Here is a 19,601-nt window from a genome sequence, read left to right as displayed (position 1 = left end):
TGCTTCCTTGTTCACCAGATGACGTAAACCAATATAAATCACAGTAGCTATTATTTGCTTTAATAAATCAATTCAGAATGGGTGTGTCTGCTACAATCTGTACTCATTGTGCAAGTGAACAGTCACTTTTCGCTGAATTGGCTGCATAATTTTTAGCAAGCATCACAAATTCATTTAAAAACAACATTTCCCAGTCACTGTAAATCAAATAACTAATATCAAATGTGTTAGAAATGAGTTTTAATATTACAGCAGTTCTCATCCACGTCAAATTTAACTACCTTAGACGATAAGAACAAATGACGTGATACAACATCTCATTTATTCAAACACCACCCATAATTTCTTAAAAAATAAAATCACGGTTATTTCTTAATCTTGATGATGACTTGAGGGTTTTGAAATGGGACCTAGGCAGAGTCCTACAACCCTGATCTCTCTTCTATTTCTGAGATTTCAGTAGAATCAGGGGACCTTGATGGGATCCCCTAATTAAAAAAAAAAATTGCAATTAATATATTTTATTGAGTATCAAAAAACAGGGTAGGTGTGTCACTCAGGGAGGGAAAAAGTGATACATTCATAAATTTGGTACTGCACCCATCTTTCAAAAATGCTCTAAAACGCATTTAATTGACATTAAGAAATTGATATCATACACAATAACATCCCTAAATATCAGGAATTCAAAGGACTGAGATTTATGAATTACATAATCACCTGTGTGGAATCATTATTCATCTGGAATTAGAACTGGACCTCATGACATAGTCAACTGTATTTATTGAGCACTCACTGCATAGAGAGTACTGCACTCAAACTAACTGGCCCAAGTGAGATGTAATGCTAAGTTAACATTTTAGAACAGCAATCAATCAGTGGTTTTTATTAAGCGCTTACTATGTGCACGACACATACTAAGTGCTTGGGAGAGTACAATACAACAGAATTAGTGAATATGTTCCCTGCCCAAAACAAGCTAGAGAAAAACTGTAAAGAACATGGTGATCTTTAAATGTGATCTTATAGGCATCAGAGCATATAAATATTAGGGAATGACAGCCAATTTTTTGACTTAAGAAGTGACAAAAATATGTCCTAGTCTTTTGATTTTTGCAAAAATACATTTTAATAATGTACAAATTTACAATCTTTTTTTGAACTGGAATAGGGACTAGAACAATCAATCAATTGTATTTACTGAGCACTTACTGCGTGCAGAGCACTGTATTAAGTGTTTGGGAGAGTACGCTATAACTATATAACAGACATATGTTCCCTGCCCATAGATAGCTTAAATTTTAGAAATCAATTTTTTTGGAAATTTGGTAAAGAGGGTTAAAGAGAAAATATATTTCAACAACTCTATGCCAAAAAAAACCTGTCCTCATACAGTAATTGCTACTCGTTTCTCTTATAAACTTTGAAAGACAATTAGTACACACTCATTTGATAATGTGAGCCTTTTTGGGTACAGTTTACCATGGTACTGCAACAAGCCCTCTGTGCACATGTGAGTGGTGGAGCTAGTAAGCACTACAAGGCAAGATATTCTTAATACTTGCTTTTGCAAGAATTGTGTGCAGTAAATAAATTGAATTCAAGATGTAAATTATATCTCCTAGATACAACACTATTTTCGAATAATTTTCCACTCACCCGGGGAAGATGATCTTGAGTATTATAACTGGCATCGTAGTCGGACAGAACATCCAAAACTTCAGAGTACATGTCAATTAGAGATTTCTAAAAAAAAAAAATTTAAAAGTCAGTTTACCAAGATATGGGTTGCACTTCATTTTGAATTTAAATAAGTCAGGAAAGCGGGATAGTATTACGGACAGAACAACAAGAGAGATTTACATAAAAAAGAAAATGGAACCATGAATTCACTAGAAGAAAGAGATCAGTAATGAGGAAGCTAATTCAGCTATTAGCAGATATACTGGTTAAAAGAAACTGAAATCTGGTATCACTTTGTTTGAAAGATGAATAAAGAAAAATAATGAACAATGCTGTCATTACAAATGGGAGAAGGCCAATGTTTGTAAAGGAAGTCAATCAATGACAATGGAAGGATGTGGAAAACTCGAAAAACGGTAGCTGAAAACTTTACTGCAGTCATCCCCTTCAAACATTATATACTGAGTCCTACCTGTGCATGACAATTTGCTCAGCGCCATACAAGTTAATACGGTGTTAATAAAATGAAAAGAAAACCACAAGACTTCTGTTAACAGACATTTTCCCTAAGGACAAATGTACTCCATACCTGGATTAACATAATGGAGTTATTTAGGCAAAACTGAAAATGAGCACATTAAGCAAACACCCAGTGCCAAACATACCTGAAGAAATTGTTGCAGGCAGGTAAGATTTTAGGAGCAACGAATTACTACTGCTCTCACCTCAGAGCCACTCTCATCCTCTCCCCTAACAAGGACACCCTAATATCAGCATTCCTCTCCCCGCAAAATTGACAGTTGCGCTTATTATTGGCCAGTTACTTTTCCCTCCCTTTGTCTCTACTATAACACCCTGGTTTTGAATTATGGGTTTGGGGGATTTATTTTTCTGTAGATACAGTCTTTCTTTTTATTTTCTTTTGGTTACTCTATTCCTGCAGCATAGAAATTGGGAGAAAAGATGGAAGTCGGGAGGAAAGGAGAGGTAAGTGAATAAAGGTGCAGTGGAAGTGTGAAGCACAACAGGAAAGAAAAGTTCCCACAGAGAAGGAGGTGATCCACACGGAAGTCATCTGAAATTCTACTTAGCAATTAGTATATTTTTCCAATTCAAAAACTAACACAAACTACTATCATAATACTTACTTTGAAGCATAATATCCTTCCCCTTCACTACCTTATTGCTGGTGATATTTAGACACTCTCTCAATGCAAAATAAATAAAATAAAACCCTAGGTCATTTTATTCTTTTTATATTAAGAATTAGCATTTTTTAGATTTTGCAAGGAATCACATCTGAAGATAAACTCTCTGGAGGAAATGAAAACCCTGATCCTATGTATGGACTCAAATTGATTTCAAACAATTTGAATTACAATTAAAAACAATTTGCTTCAAATATCCCCCTTTCATTAGACTGAAAAGAGATTTACAAATATGTGCTCCACTAAAGAAAATATGTACTTGGAATAAGGATTTTTTTTCCTTCATGCAAATCCGGCATCTGAAAGAATTGCTGTAAAGTAAGAAGAAAACCAGGAGAAAAAGCATCAAGCCAGGGAAATGCTTGTTTGACAGAGAGTAGCTTAAGACCAACTGAAATGACATCAGCCATATCTGATAATGATGGATTAAGTTTCAGTGATAAGCTATAAGTATCAAGACAACAAAAAACTTAATATGAAGATATCATTAAGAAACAAGATTGAGGCATGACCTCCAGTCATTAAGCTTCAAATTCAAGATCTGTCTTTAAGTTGCTAAGTAGAAAAATATTTTTGTTATTAATGTTAAAAATAGTAAATATAATACATGAGGAGTACTGGATAAAAGTGGTCTTAGTACCTTCAGCTTTCTATGATGGATGCCTTTGTCATCTCTTTGCAACACCAATTTTCTCAATTCTTTGTTCTCCTTCTCTAGGCGCTCCAGAATTCTCTGATATTTCAACTACAAGAGATTAATTCACATGGATAAGTTAAAATAAAGGTGAGCAAGAGAAAAGACAGTTCATGAATAAGGTTTAAGTGATCAAATGGAAAACAACTCCCATTTCTCCAAATACATTTCATAAATATTCAAATAATAAAGTCGTTGTATACTAATGCCCTCCTTGCTCCTCTCCTAATCTTTCTTCTTTTCTTCTTCTTTTTTTTCCCACTTTACATCCTCTATTATTCTTTGCTTTCTCTTATTCTTTCTACTTCTCCATGAGCCTCAAAGGGTAGCAGCCAGATTCTGCTTTAGCTGACAGGGAGGTGGGTAAACCATTCCTGCTTCCACCCTAATCTCCCACTGCAATATACTTTAAGACACATTTTTCCCACTATTAGGATTACCTGAGTATGCAAGAGTTCGTCTTGAAGCTGATCTACTTTCTCTTTGTCTGACACCTAAAATAACATCAAAAAGATCATAAATTCTTCTAGTGCTCAGAATTAACTTTGCTTACATTAAGTCAATTCCAACGCAAAAGGCTTTAATACAACAGAAGAGAAAGAAATGGAACATGCACATTCAAATAAAATACTCAAATAAGTTTCCTGAAGCTGAAGCACCCTAAATGATCTATACTCATCAAAAAAAAAAAAGGGATCTCATTGAGATTTCATATTCTTAGAGTAAGCAGTTAAATTCAGTACTTTTACCGTGATGTCTTCTTCAACTCTGGAGCAAAGGAAAAATCATTACTGTGAGGAAACAACCTCCCATTGCTCCTGTTCAGAAGCTATTTAAAACTGGAGGACTGGAAACTGGATATGTACATTATATAGGTGGTATATAATTCATTTCTGACTCCTATCAGAAATGACAGGTGAGGTTTTGTCCCAAGGAATTGATTATAATGATAGTGGTTTATGCAGCACCACTCACTCTCCCTTCCCTGTACATCACATACTGCAACAAGTGAATAGGCTGGCACGGCGTGCAGTTATAAAATTAACTCTCAGAGGGATGCAGTTATTGAGCTAACCCAAACTAAAATGGCTTCAGTAAAATGAAACATCTAGTTCGCTGCTCTTTGATAAGTTCTTAAATGCCACGTCATCCGGGCTACCATTTTCCCAAACATCTGCATTTGTTTATTTCGAGTAGGAAGGAAATAGTGCAGGATGCACAAATAGATCTCATTCAAATATCCATCAAGGAATCATTCAGTCATATTCATTGAGCATTTACCATATGTAAAACACTGTACTAAGTGCTTGAGCGAGTACAACCTAACAGTTGGCAGACATGCTTTATATTATATATAGAAGAATATGATATACTTCTATATTTTTATAAAATAGTTTTATAAAGTACACTTTGAAACATAAATATATTTCAAAATTTGGATGCAGGGTAAATTTTTTTTATTTATATAATGAAATATGTACACATTTCATCTCCTCTAAAAGTCATTAGACTGTAAGCTCATTGTAAGCTCACTGTGGGCAGTGAACATGTCTAACAACTCTCTTATACTGTGCTCTAAGTTCTTAGCACAGTGCTCCACACACACAGTACATGCTTGATAAATGCCAATGATCGATTACCACCACAGATGCAAGAATAAAATCTGAGCACTACGTAAACTACTTAAAGCTGCAAAATATTAATATTCGAGGTACATTAGAGCCATGATTAATTTAGCCCCCTTCCACATGAATTGAATTTCAGTAAAAAAAAAACAAGCTTTAAATCTTAAAATGCAATGGCCAACTAGATCATACTACGATTGCAATGAAGTTTATAGCACAGGCACATTTATGTATTGCTTTTTTGACTTCATGCTGAAGCAGCTGAACAACTCCCTGTTTTTCAGAGCTAGTGAAATTTATGAACTTGCAAGGGTTAAAACCAAATGAAAAATTGCATTTTCATAGTTGACCTGATGTTTCCTCTCACTACTTTCACAATGACATACAAGTGCAAGCAAATACATTAACAAAGTAGTTAATCTGTAAAAACCACTATATCCTGTCCATGTTACTGTTACTAAAGTTAAAAGATGTTACTAAATTCCTTTTACTAGGTACTGTCCCATGATTTCCACCCAAAACATTTCTTCCCATTATCCACTTGGATTTGCAACCTTAATTCACCCCTCCCCAGCCCCACAGCACTTGTGTATGTATTAAATATTCATTTATATTACTGCTTCCCCATCTAGACTGTAAACTTGTTGTGGGCAGGGAAACCATCTACCAACTGTTGTACTGTATTCTCCCAAGTGCTTAGTACAGTGCTCTGCACAGAATAAGCGCTCAATTCCTACGATAGATTGATATGCGGATGAGGATTCTAGGCTAAAATAACTCAGTCAAGAGGCAGTTTTTGGAGTCATTATGAGTACGCTTTTCAGCACAGCCTAGTGGAAAGGGCACAGGGCTGGGTGTCAGAGACCTGGGTTCTAATGCCAGCTCTTCCACTTGTCTGCTGTGTGATCTTGGGTATGTTACTTAACTTCACGTCAGTTCCCTCATCTACAAAATGGGGATTCAATACCTGTTCCCCCTCAGACTGTGAGTCCCAAGTGGAACCTGATTATTTTGCATCTACCCCAGTGTCTAGTACAGTACTTGGCATATCCTAAATGCTCAACAAATATCACATTTATTTTCATCATTTCTTCACCCATGTCCAGATAAGCATTTTAGGTAGAGTGGACAGGATTTGCAGCTGGTCAAAATTCAAAGGCATGAAGAAGCAAAAGAGTTACAGCAGGGCACCACAAAATCAAAGAATTAATATTTTTCCCGGGTAATGAAGAAATTATTCCTTTCAGATTTTTTATAAAATAACACACCCTTGTAATGGGATAGGATCCTTCCAAATAACTATTAAATATGAGATTTGATGAGCTCTCTAAAGCCAGAGATCATTTACATTAGTAAGGATTTAATGTGTCCTATGACTGTTTTCACAACTCAAACAGTTCTACTGTCTTGTACAGACTTAAAAATCGTAGGGAGAACTACAGAACGTGTTCATGCAACATTCTGTTAAATGTACTGAGAGCATGTTACTTATACCACTGATGTACAGGGAACTATACAAAGCAGTTGTATTATTTCGTATAGCCCAAGGATGGCATTTTTAAACTAAAGGTGAATTTAAAACCACCACCACAATTCCAAGACATATTTCATGAATACTTCTGATTCTGTGTCAAACCTAAAATTAAATTTTTCAAGTTGGAAGAAAATAATTTAAACACTGCCTCTAGCTTTTTCAATACTATTAGTCAAGATTACTGTAAATCTTACTGCCACTAACATTAGATTGGTTTAGTGCAACTTCAAGCATTTGCCATACCTTGGAGATTTATTGTAAAGGGGGTTGTAGAGCAAGCAATATAACCTTAATTTCAAACTGAAGCTGACATTTTCTAGTAAACAGTAAGAAAATATTCAAACAAGGTAGGAAACATGGAACATTGATGATCAATCAATGGTATTTTTAAGCATTTACTCTGTGCAGAGCACTGAATTAAGTGCTTGGGAGAGTACAAGATAACAGAGTTGCTTGACATATTCCCTGCCCAGATGACCATACTTTCATATTTTCACCTCGTGACACATATAACGTGGTTTTTCAATCACTGCGCCTTTTGTTTCCTGGTTTTGTTGTGACAAGAAAAAAAACTTTTTGAAAAAGAGGATTCCTTTATACTGACATGCACGCAGGCAGCCAAAACAGTTTTTTTCCATTAAAGTTCAACAACTTCATATGATGGAATGAACTTAATTATGATACTCATTCAGGGGGAAAAGCATCCAAACTCACCCAGAAAGTAATGGATAACAAAAGTCGTAACCTCTAGTTTTCCTAAAATTCCAGGGCTGTGGAAATGACAGAAATTACCAGAGGCCACTATAGAAAACTACAGCTAATGCTTTACTGGTTCCTCACAAAATAGAGCCCTAAAAAATTAAATGCCCTATAACCTTCCTAGCAGATCTAGTAAACCTAAAAATAGCATTCTTCAAAGAATAGTTACCCTACATACCACTCAAGGCTTGGTCTTTTTGTACAGCAAAGGAGGGCAGATATTTTCCAAATTAACTGCCACTACTAATTGTTAAAAATTTACAAAAGAAAGGTTTACTTGGGTTTTCTAGAGCTGGAAGTGGTGCAGAAGAAATAAGCTTTTCTGGTTTCGTACTTCTCCAAGAGCAAAAAAATAGTGTTTTGATGTTACAAAAAGCTTTTCTTCTAAACAGTTTAAATATTTTCAGCTACACTATCTTATTTGACTCAAAATATCCCTTCTAATAGGGAAGTTAAATTTATAGGTAGGGAAACTGAGTTGATAAAGGTTATGAGGCTTGGTCACAGTAAACCTTCAGGAGGAGAGCTGAAACTAGAATTTAAGTCTCTTGGGTCCAAATAGGCACTCTTTCACTAAGCTATGCAGCTTTAAATAATGTTCATCACATAGGAAAACCATTCAAATCTCTACTAGTTTCTGTACCAAACTCACATGGGGGACAGCACTTTCAGGTTGCTTTTTTTCCAATGTAATATTTAATATTATAATTGGTAAATCACCCTTAATTTGGAGGAATTACACAAAGATATAAGAACAGCAAAATATCAAAATTACTCTATAAATATCCCAACTTCTTTCACTGTGTTAAGCCCCAGCGACATTTTAAAGAGATAATCTGAATTCAGCTGCCAAATTGGGAGAATATATTTTAATGGCACCCTAAATATCCTCTCAGAATACAGCACTTCTGTTGAATAATGGCCTTTCAATTCCTCAGTACTACAGAGAATTAAACTTTCTTAGCTTAATGGAAAAACCTCATGCTGAAGAAGCATGATCTTACTGGTTATTTTCTCTTATTTGTCATTATTTCTCATCCACATTAAATGCAAGCCTCTAGTCCCAGGTTCCACAGCTATGGAATTGTGAAAAACAATGAATACTGAATAAACCAAAAGGAACTAAATAGTGATTGTTATTCTAATGCTTCCACCACTGAGACAGTTTTGGGAGAGTAAACAGAATTATGCTAAATCAACTTTCAAAGCTCTTATTTAAAGTCAGGGTATAGAAATAATAATAATGATAATAATAATTATGGTATTTTTAAGTGCTTATTATGTGCCAAGCACTGTTCTAAGAGCTGAGGTTGATACAAGGTAATGAGGTTGTCCCATGTGGGGCTCACAGTCCTAATAACCATTTTACAGATGTGGTAACTGAGGCACAGAGAAGTTAAGTGAGTTGCCCAAGGACACAGAGCAGACAAGTGGTGGAACCAGGATTAGAACCCATGACCTCTGACTCCCAAGCCTGTGCTCTTTCCACTAGGCCACACTGCTTCTCATATAGTTAAAAATGTGTATGTTTAAAATATTATGGAATGTAGGTGTTTGTTTACTCATTAACATTTATGATTTAATATATATAATGCCAAAATCAGAATTTGTTTTGACTAGGTAAAGTCTTATGAGAGTGAATTTAAAATGCTTTTTTTCTAATCTCCACCTTTGATGTTTATCATTCTGGATATTTCCTTGAATCATTTTAAATACTTAGGAATGTACAATTACATGCACTAATGTTTATGATTTAATACATGCAATGTTAAAATCAGAAATTATTTTGACTAGCTAAAGATTTGTAAAAGAGAAATTTAAAATACCACTTTTTTCTAATCTTTATCATTGATGTTTATCACTCTGGATATTTCTTTGAATCATCAAATTAAATGTTGTATACAAATACTACAAAGGTGATATATTTCTTTGCCCTGAGAATGAAGAGGATTACTTTTATTCTTCAAGTAAAATTATGTAGTTTCCACTAATCATAATAAAATGTGGAAACTGCATTAATGTATATGCTTTGTACAAAGCATTCAAATTATTCCAAATCCTAATCTAAAAATAATTATATTCTGTAGCTGTGGGATCTGTTAGTAAGAAGATACATTTATTTGAGGGTGGTTGCTTAATAGCAGGATCAAAGTCAGAATCCCAAATTTCAGATTGATAATACCACAATATAATTTAAAACATTTTTTTCCAAACACAGGCTTCAGGAATATATCAATGATTTACATAGATAATGGTTTTAAAATCATTTGTACTGGTCATACAATTGCAAGATGAGCATGTTATAAGGGTGCAAAATTATTGTTCACTAAGAAGCATTTTTCAGAAATTAGGATTAAATTCTGGGCAAACTGGGTTGAAATGTTTGATTAGAGTGAACACAGCATGTAGTCCCCCTTCAACCATCACCTTTCGCTTCTGTTGGGAATAGTCTGAGTTATATTGGCCAGCAGTTCTGCGTGCTTCCTCTTCTTGTTCTTGGAGTTGCTGTTGTAAGAGAATGAGTTCACCAAGCAGACCCTGCCATGAGTTTACAATGAGGAGAGGGGAAAATTGGGGAGGAGAAAATGTTAAAAAAAAGGGTACGCAAAGACAGATGTAAGATAGTAATGAATGGATAGCTTTTAAGCAAAAATGAAATCTATTTGAAATTAGTGATCATGCAATGGGGCTCTGCACTACCGTATTTGTTAAGTTTCTATTTTTCTCTGAGCACTGTTAGATGAGGAGAGTGGCTCAATCCACTTAGGTGAAAAAATGAAGTTAGAAAAATGCAGTGCTCAAATCTCCCTATGTAAAGAGAAACCATAAACAATATTTAAGAAGAGTCCATCAGAGACATAATCCAAACCAATTTCCAAATGACTTATTTTTACATGATCTATCAGAATCAGGTTTCTCTAGATATTCATGTATGCAACAAAAACACATTTATACAAATACAGAAAGCAGGACACACCACAAAATGGGATACTTTACATGAAGTCATTCTAGGACCTTTTAAATACTGCATGCATATGTACTTATTTTAAAATGTAAGCTTGATGGCAGCATGGACAGTTCATCAAGACAAATGCTGGGTGGGAAATACGGAGTTGAGAATTCAACACACATCCTGTGATTGCTTGAAACCATACAATTTTTTAAAAATTCTAAAAAGGAAAACTTCTGGTATGCAATTAAACCACTTAATTTGTACATGAATATGCACTTTGGCAAGTAAGCTTCTCAAGGGCAGGGATTACATCCACAAAAATTTAGTGTACTATCCTAAATGCTTAGTTTGGTGTTCTTCAGCAATTTTCAAGGTTATACTGTATGCATAAAAGATTATCATTATAAGTATCACATACTAAAAATATAGGAGTTAGATCCACAACTTGCTTGAAGAAGACAAGAAAAAACACTTTGAGCTCCTGAAGAGCCCAGATTACTTTGAAATGCTCACTATACTACAGTATTTGAAACAGTTTAATAGCATTTCTGCAGGGGGCAAAATAGACCAAGAGCATCAGGACAGTTTGATAACCATCGATTCTGACTAAACTCCAACTGTTCTGAATATATAAATTCATATATGTGCAGTACATGGAACTGTCAGGAACCAAATCCCACAAGCATATTCCCACTTTTGAAATCACACAAAGTCCTTTTATTTAGTACTTGGAATTCCCATTTAACAAAAGAACTTCAACACTTTTTCTTAAAAAAGAAGTTTCACTTTGGTTCTTCAGAAAAGTACATTTCCTTTCCTTTTCATTTGACACAGTAAAAGTGTTGTCCGGTTGATGTTTGCGACGATATTAATAAAGCCTAAGTTTTTGTAAAAAGTATTTACTGATGTACTTGGGAGGTACAAGTGAGCTAGAAAGCACAATTCCTACTCTAAAAGAGCTTATTGTTTCGCAAGGGAGACAGACACTTCAATACACCAATTATAGGAGTGATATTGTGTACATATGACACACAAATAAGGTGTATGGGAGCTGTGATAAATTAAATGCACATGTGGTGATGGAAAGGTCGAAGTGCCACTTGAGGGATAAGGAAAGGCCTTTTGGAAATGTAATCTCAAAAGGGTTTTGAATATGGGAGAGGTGTGGCCTATCATTTTGTGAAGGGGAAGGGAATTCCAGACACTGAGAAGGACCTGAGCGAGAATGTGACAGATAAGAATGAAGCACAGTAAGTTAGTTATCCTCAGAGAATCAAAGACTGCATGCTGGGTTGAAGGGGAAGACGGATAACTTGGAAAGAGTGAACTGACTGAGGGCTTAAAAGCCAAAAGTCAGGAGATTCTTTTTGAGGGGGAGAGGAATGGACAACCATTTTTGAGAAGGCAGACATGCACGCAAAATGACATTTCTGAAAAATGATCTGGGCAGTAGAGTGCAGTACAGTCTGGACAGAAGAGACGAGAGGCAAGGAGATCAGGGAGGAGGCTGATGCAATAGTAAAGTACTATCTTCCCAGTCTTTTTTCTGTTAGAAGAATCAATATTCATGAAATATTTTCATTTGTAATTCCTTTCATTCTCCTTCCTAAGACCCAAGTAAAACAGCCTGAGACTCAAGTGATAAAAGTCATTTTTCAAGATCAAGGATTAAGCATGAGGTATTTATTTCTGTCCAGGCAGAAAGAGTATTATGATATAGTTAGATTTTTACTTATTTTGTCATTTACCCATTTGCAGTAGATATTATGACATACTGACCTCACCTGTTAAAATCCATAATTCCATTTTCATTAATTCCAGTGTTAAAGATAGTTTAAAAAAATCAGCAGGTGCTCTGTACTTGTGCATGTCTAATGAGCTAAAGAGTACAATTCTGCTTTTTAGTTCTTTCAGAAATCAAGTCAATAAAAAGACACTTCTAGGGGAACTTATGTTGCAAAACTGAAAAATTCTCATTCTTTCAAGAACTCTCAGCATGCCACCTCTGTTTTATCTAACTTTGTAAGGTCTCAAGTTAGAGAACAAGAGAACTTCTTCAGAGTTCTGTGAATTCTAGGCTGACACATTTTCCTGCTCCAGTGTGAAATATAACACCTCCTCAAGGTTAAAAACTAACATTACTCCATTCCATTATTTGCAAAAGGAAATTTCAATGTACAACTAAAAGCAACAAATGAATAAGGGATGGTATACAAGGTTTAAAATGAAAACAAAAGAATGAAGTAGAAAAATACATGAAGAATACAGTTAAAGAGAAATTCAAGAAAAAGAAAAAGTAAAAGAACTGAAGGAACTTCATGGAGGCAAACGTAAATCGAAAAAAGGTTAGGCCAATTGTGATACTATCAAATAATTTTGCTACCTTTTACTGATAACATATCAGCATTTTCTAACAGGACAGTCAAGTCAGAGGGTCTGATACTAAATGGCTTTAATTTTCCCCAGAACTAAGACCAATACAATAGCCTACCGTCTTCCCACCAGAAATAGCCAGAAAGATAGCCAGTATTCATTGAAAATACTTATTCAAAAATTGGCTTTCTTAAGAACAGTTATTTTGAAGTTTGAGGTTGGATAATGTGATGAAAAGGTTACATGCCATAATAATAACGCTATTAGGCTATTTTTGAGGACTTTTATGATAATAATTGTAATGATGGGACTTGTTAAGTGTTTATTATTTGCCAGACACTGCACAAAGCACTGGGGTGGATGCAAGCAAATCAAGTTGGACACAGTCCCTGTCCCACGTGGGGCTCACAGTTTCAATCCCCATTTTACAGATGAGGTAACTGAGGCCCAAAGAAGTGAAGTGACTTGCCCAAGATCATACAGCAAGTGGGGGGACAAGTGGGGGAGCCAGGATTAGAACCCATGACCTTCACACTCCTAGGCCAGTGCTCTATCCACTATGCCATGCTGCTTCTTTATTATGTGCCAAGCCATGTTGCTGATTACTGGGGTAGGCTTAAGAATCACATCAGATATAATCCCGGACCAAAACACAGTTCACAGTCATTGATTTTGGGAGAGGTATGTTTCTTATTCACATTTTTGAGATGAGGAAACTGAGACCAAGATATTTGTTAACTTGTCCAAGGTCACAGAGCAGTCCAGTGACAGAGCTGAATCCAGGTTTCCAGACTTCCAATGTCATGCTCATTCTACTAGACCATACTGAGGTAGACCCATGCTCTTTCCACAAGTTCACACTGTCTTCTGAAAACTTATGACATGCAAACTTACCAAAAACCGGCTATTATCATATAGATTTTATTAATGCGTAAATATTTAAATTGACAATGCTTTCACAGCGTATCTTGCAGAGGACATCTTTGAAGTCTTTGGCTCACGTGTCTGGTTTCCCTGTTCTTAACCAACCTTACTCTTAGTATACTTTCCAAGTTTGGAAATGTCTTTAAGACATTGTCCAAAAAGAAAATAAACAACCAAAAAAACCCCCAAGATTCTTAAACTAACCCTTTTCGATTGGGTAACTAAGTTATTAACATTTTAAAAACCTTACAGACCATCCAAACTTGGCTTAGAATTCTTTTCTGGAATTGGTACAAGGCATACTTTTAGAGTTTTTCCTTAAAAACTTACCTTTCGGTATTGCTTGTCATTTTCAGATCCTGGATCTGTAGCCCTAAATGCCGTTTCTCCTGATGAACCTATCAAATCAACAAACAGCCCAGTTAATTTTCAGATCATTTTAATGATCTATTTCACTCTCCAAGCTAAATCTAGTCAGAAGTAAACGCAATTTTTAGAGCAATCTAGCAGTGTCCATCTTTTCAAAATCATTTCTTGGACGCTGTCATTATGTGTCCCCAAAGCATTGGCAATTGACTTAGAATTAAGAAATCATCTTTTAGGGGATTTTTTCACCTAGCTATCAGGTTAAAAGCTGTAATAGCTAGAGTAAAGAATAAAAAGTAACTCAAAATATCTGTAAAGCTTATTTCCAAACTGGATACTTATTCCTTTGTTGGATAAAATAATTACAAATTTTTAACTGAAAAAAGGAAATTACACTTGCAACATTCTGAAAATGAGAAAATAAAATATACGAAAATGTAAGGCAATGGGAGAAATCAAAATATGACAAAAAATATGAGAAAATAAAACTACTTTTTATTTAAATTAAGAGAGCATTCAGGAAAATTGCAAGGAGGTATTCTGGATAAGAAAATTTCATAAGAAACTTAGCCCGAAGGATCATATTTAGGCATTTTACTATTCCCTAAAGAAATGACATTTCATTGCCACCATGGGTACCAGGCTTATCCTATGGTTCTACGTGGCTAAAATTCTTAAGATCCACAAAATAACTGAACCAATATTATTATTTAGACTCACAATTTAATTTACTTGTAATTAGTTCACCAGAAGCACTTAAGATTTAAGGAGGCATGTTAAGGGCAGCAAAAAAGGACTTTTTACACACCTAACAACAGAAGTAGATCAGAAGCTCCTATGACTTCACTAACCAAATTGTGACCTGTGAAAAATCAGCAAAATGGGAAATGAAATATAAATGTGAAAGTGAATATAAATCTGCAAGCAAATATTTCAGAGATCCTAGTCTCATAATGAAGGGGGAGGGCAGAAAATTGGGCAAATAAATGAAAACTCCCCCAAGTCCATTTTATCATCTAATCCGTTTTAATAATTTAACCGCTCTTTGTTAAAATATAAATTAAAATACTCAATTATGAAAAACACAAATAGGAGGTCTTATCCACTTGTCGCTAACTTGGGATATTTAGGCTATTAGCTCTAGAGTTATTGATCTGGTTCATGCCAGTTCTGTTTGTCCGTTCATGCTGTGAAAAGGAATCTAAAAAGGTAAACCTACATAAAACTAATACATTTTAAGTATCCAAGTGGATAAAACCTATTATTAAGCTCTCCAAAACCTTTTTTTGTTTAATTTAAAGAAAGTCTAGTACAGATTTTTCATTCGGCAATTTAATATATGTTTGCTGCCAAATCAAAATAATTAGTATGAAAAGAAAAGCTGGAATAGGTGAAAAAAACCCACCACAAAAACAAATAGTGAGAGGTATGGGCTTCTTGCTCTTTTGCCTCTGAAAAAGGGTAGTCAATTGCACATTATCTAATCATTACTAGGGACTAGTTTGCTTTATCGGGAATTTTCTAAAACTTCTTCGGCTTTAGATGTCCATATTGGGCTCGTTAAATCCTATTCACATTCCCTGAAGGTATTTATAACCTAAGTGGTATTTGTCTGTTTTTAAGTTGCTGCCCTGAGACGTGGAGACACTTTTGCATTGACTGAAAATGAAGTCAAAGGAGCTTCCTGACAAATACTTCCTCAATTGACCTCATCTAACATTCAGGCTACCTATGTACCAGTTTAGATTTATATATTTAACTCACAACTTGAATATAGCTTGTAAATCAAAAAGTTGCCTTTGTTAAGTGGTTTTCCTTGCCAACCAGTTTTGAGTAACTATGTTCGATATTTGGCACACCATTTTGGGCTCCACCGTAAACAGCTTTGAGTAACCACTGTGGTTCATGGTCATAGATAACAGTGCCTTGTCATTTCCAGCCAGCTGCTCTTCCTTGCTATTTCAGACCCCGAAGTTCCACTGTGCTTCTGTGTTACAGTTTCAGAATTTCATTAGTTTTCCATAGAGAACTTAGATGCATGTAACTGCTAAAAGTTCTCCAATATAAATTTATTCTGGGTGGGAGCAAGCGATAACGCACAAGTTTGGAAAGGTTTAGAATACTTATTCTTTGGTTTACATAAACCTTCTTAAATTTCACCAGATGTGGAGAAAGGCAGGCAATTCTCAAACCCTTTTATTTCAAAAAGCTTGTCAAAATAGGTTTGGTTAGGCAGGGAAACCTGTATGTAGATTAACAGCCTTTAAGACAACAAGCTGCCCAGAGTTGAAGGTGTCTTGAAACACTTCTAAAAGTTTCTATAAATCCACTTCTAAACAAGTGGTTTTTATAAACATACGTTAAAACATTATAAATATCAATGGTGAATAGATAGTTTATTTTACATTTTTTTTTAAAAAAAAACATGAATGGTAATATAGTACAGGCTGATTCCCCTGCTAGTAACTGTAATAGAAGAACTGGTACCACCTGGGGAATGGCAAGAAACAGAAGGAAAAAAAAAACACCTTTTTTCTATGATAGTTTTCAGACAAAAAACTAAGGATGAAATAAACCATAGTACCAAAGGAAAATGTTTATACTACACTATGATTTAATGCCTAATAAGGTGGGATAGAAAAGAGTTCTTGTTTTTTCTTGTTTCGCCATTGTTTTTACGAGATGTTCTTCCCCTTGATGCTGTTTATTGCCATTGTTCTTGTCTGTCCGTCTCCCCCGATTAGACCGTAAGCCCGTCAAACGGCAGGGACTGTCTCTATCTGTTGCCGACTTGTTCATCCCAAGCGCTTAGTACAGTGCTCTGCACATAGTAAGCGCTCAATAAATACTATTGAATGAATGAATGAAAAGAGAGAAGCCTTCTTTCATTTATATATATATATATATATATATATGAGTGTTAGAATATAAATCTGTTCTACTCTATATTGGTGCCTTGAATTAATATAGAATAATAATAAATAATAATAAAAGCACTTCTCTGTCAAACTTCTCCCCAAATTGGGCTAAGGTATCCATGAAATACATTTTACCGAAAAGACAGGTAGAATGGCATCCTTAATCAGGTTTACCACACAGAGAAGACCTACATTTCGCAATCCTGGACAGAAGGAAGCTATATGTGTCTCACTTGCAGGACTTTCTTTCATTTGTTTCTAAATTTTCAACTTAATTCTTGGGGACCTTCCCCTCAAAGTTAATTTCTCCTTGGGAATTTGCTCTGCTGGGTGGCAGTTCCATAGGGAAATGCATGGGGATTAAATTTAATTTCAAAACAAACTGCAAAAAGGGTGCAGTTGCTTCCCTCCCACGTTACTTCTCCCTACCCTGTTTCACTTTGGTGAAAAATAGTTATGGAACTTCAAAAAAATAAACCTTCTAAATAAAAAAAGGTTTATAGCAACTGATTCTTCTGGTATAGATATGTGCCACATTGGTACAGCCTGTGTGCATTGTTTTTTCCTGCCATCGCTATTTTTGCTTTCCCTGCCCTTTTTTTTAATTAGAAATTTCATCTGCTCCAAGATCATCACAAAAGGGATTAGCAAGATCTAGTGGAAAGGGCATGGACTGGGAAGTGGGAAGGAGATTTGGGTTCTACTCCTGCTCTGCCATTTAGCTGACCCTGGCCAAATCACTACCTCTCTGTGTCTATTAAAGCATTGGTAAAAAGGGAATAAGATACCTGCTTGTCTCCAGATTCAGATTCTGAGCCTTAGGTAGCCCAAGGGTTACTTGATCTGATTATCTTATGTAATAAGATACTAATTAGTAATTATAGTATTCTTAAGTGTGTTCTATGTGCCAAGCACTGTTCTAAGTGCTTGGGTAGATACAAGGTCATCAGGTTGTCCCCCTGGGGTGCAGAGTCTTCATCCCCATTTTACAGATGAAGGAAGTGAGGCACAAAGACTTGCCCAAGGTCAAGTAGCACTGCTGGGTTTAGAACCCATGTCCTCTGACTCCCAAGCCTGTGCTCTTGCCAATAGGCCATGCTGCTACCTGGCACAAAATCGGTACTTGAAACCATAGCTACCCTGGGATTGAAATGGTTTAGGATAAATAAGAAATTTATTATTTCTACTGAGGAAGAGCAAGGTAGTCGGACACTTTCTTAAGAGATTTATAGTGCATTTTCATTTCACCTAGCACCTAGACCAGCAACAGAGCTCAGTGAAAATTTGTTGATAGTCACGTCTCTCAAAGACCTAGATTTATTCCATGAAACCAAAGCCAAAACAAAAGTTCGTATTTTAAGAAGTTTGAAAGCCATACTAGCTCATTTTCATTATGGGTTATATATTTAAGTAAAAAGGTAAGCAATGGATAAACTCAGGAAAACAAACAGAAAACACAAGTTTTCTCATGGATTCTCTTATGAACCAATGACTTAGGCCAGCCACTAAAAATTAGGGAAACACTTACCTGTTGAGAAAAAGCCCTTCAGCAAGTCAAAGCTTTCCATGACCTTTTCAAAGTCGGGCACCAACTTAGCAAGTTCTTCTGAATCAGGGATGGATTTACTAAGTTTCTCTGGAAAAAAGAGAAACAATTATTTGTAACAACCTGAAAAGTATTACATTCACAAAATAATCTCCCAAAACATCCCTGAAAGTTTGAAAATTTTGGCTATTTTAGAGGAACCAGCATTTCATTCTAAAACTAAATTCTGCCTACCAAAGAAAAGTATACACGGGCTTATTGGTTTACATTCCCCACTCAATTTTGAGCATTCATTCAGTGTGCAGTCATTTCTGCTGCAATGTGTGCTTTCGCTTTGTGAGTTGAATAGAATGAGATGGAAGAATAGGGGGACACAGTTACCACATGGCAGCTGGGCTCTGCCAGGAAAACTCTTTCAAGCAAATGACAGGATCACTGAAACCCTGTGATCAGTCCTTCGATTAACATTACTAAAGGAACAAATTGCAAGAATTTAAAATACATTATTTACTAGAAGCTAATTTTAAGCAGTACAAATTGGTTCCTAGACAGTGTTACTAATCCCTGCTAAGTGTTAGATAAGTGACAGAGAAATGTCAGAGAAACAAACACAACAAAAGTTCAAAAGTTGTCTTTCCCAACCTTTCTGAGCTTCCCTCAGGGTGATAGAAACTGCGTACTATTTCACGTGTTTTTGAACCTTCTTCCTTCTAACTCCTTATTTACCAGGGACAAAATGGATGATGCAACATGATTTTTGGACAACATGGGGGTATGCTGATAATCAAATTGTAGGAGACATATCTTTCTAATAAAATAAGAAAATTCACAGTTTACAAGGATATACCTTGACCTAGTGATCACATCGTTAAAGCAGGAAGGCTTTGGGCTAATCATTTTAAAATCTTGAAATGTAAACAAACTTTCTAGGCTGCAAAGGAAATATTAAATGGAGCTAGTGACAACTTTCAGAAATGAGAAGAGCATCTGGCTAACACAAGGACTGAATTTGAAAGAA

The 19,601-nt window shown here is 35.5% G+C and overlaps 1 protein-coding gene across 4 annotated transcripts in view; it reads right to left on the bottom strand.

Moving 5' to 3' along the window:
• Positions 1-19,601, bottom strand: part of OPA1 (OPA1 mitochondrial dynamin like GTPase) — a 75,088-nt gene that overhangs the window by 44,184 nt on the left and 11,303 nt on the right. The window contains exons 4-10 of one of the 4 annotated variants that reach the window (XM_029068702.1): positions 18,566-18,673; positions 14,928-14,981; positions 14,084-14,151; positions 9,931-10,041; positions 4,026-4,079; positions 3,532-3,636; positions 1,660-1,746 (exon numbers count right to left, since the gene is read on the bottom strand). In XM_029068702.1, the coding sequence (XP_028924535.1) occupies positions 1,660-1,746; positions 3,532-3,636; positions 4,026-4,079; positions 9,931-10,041; positions 14,084-14,151; positions 14,928-14,981; positions 18,566-18,673 (587 nt within the window). The remainder of the gene's footprint in view (positions 1-1,659; positions 1,747-3,531; positions 3,637-4,025; positions 4,080-9,930; positions 10,042-14,083; positions 14,152-14,927; positions 14,982-18,565; positions 18,674-19,601) is intronic. The other 3 variants (XM_029068704.1, XM_029068703.1, XM_029068705.1) reach the window with 3 other exon arrangements.

Source organism: Ornithorhynchus anatinus, chromosome 7, assembly GCF_004115215.2.
Source record: "Ornithorhynchus anatinus isolate Pmale09 chromosome 7, mOrnAna1.pri.v4, whole genome shotgun sequence".
NCBI lineage: Eukaryota > Metazoa > Chordata > Mammalia > Monotremata > Ornithorhynchidae > Ornithorhynchus > Ornithorhynchus anatinus.
This window is presented reverse-complemented; position numbering and strand designations above follow the sequence as displayed.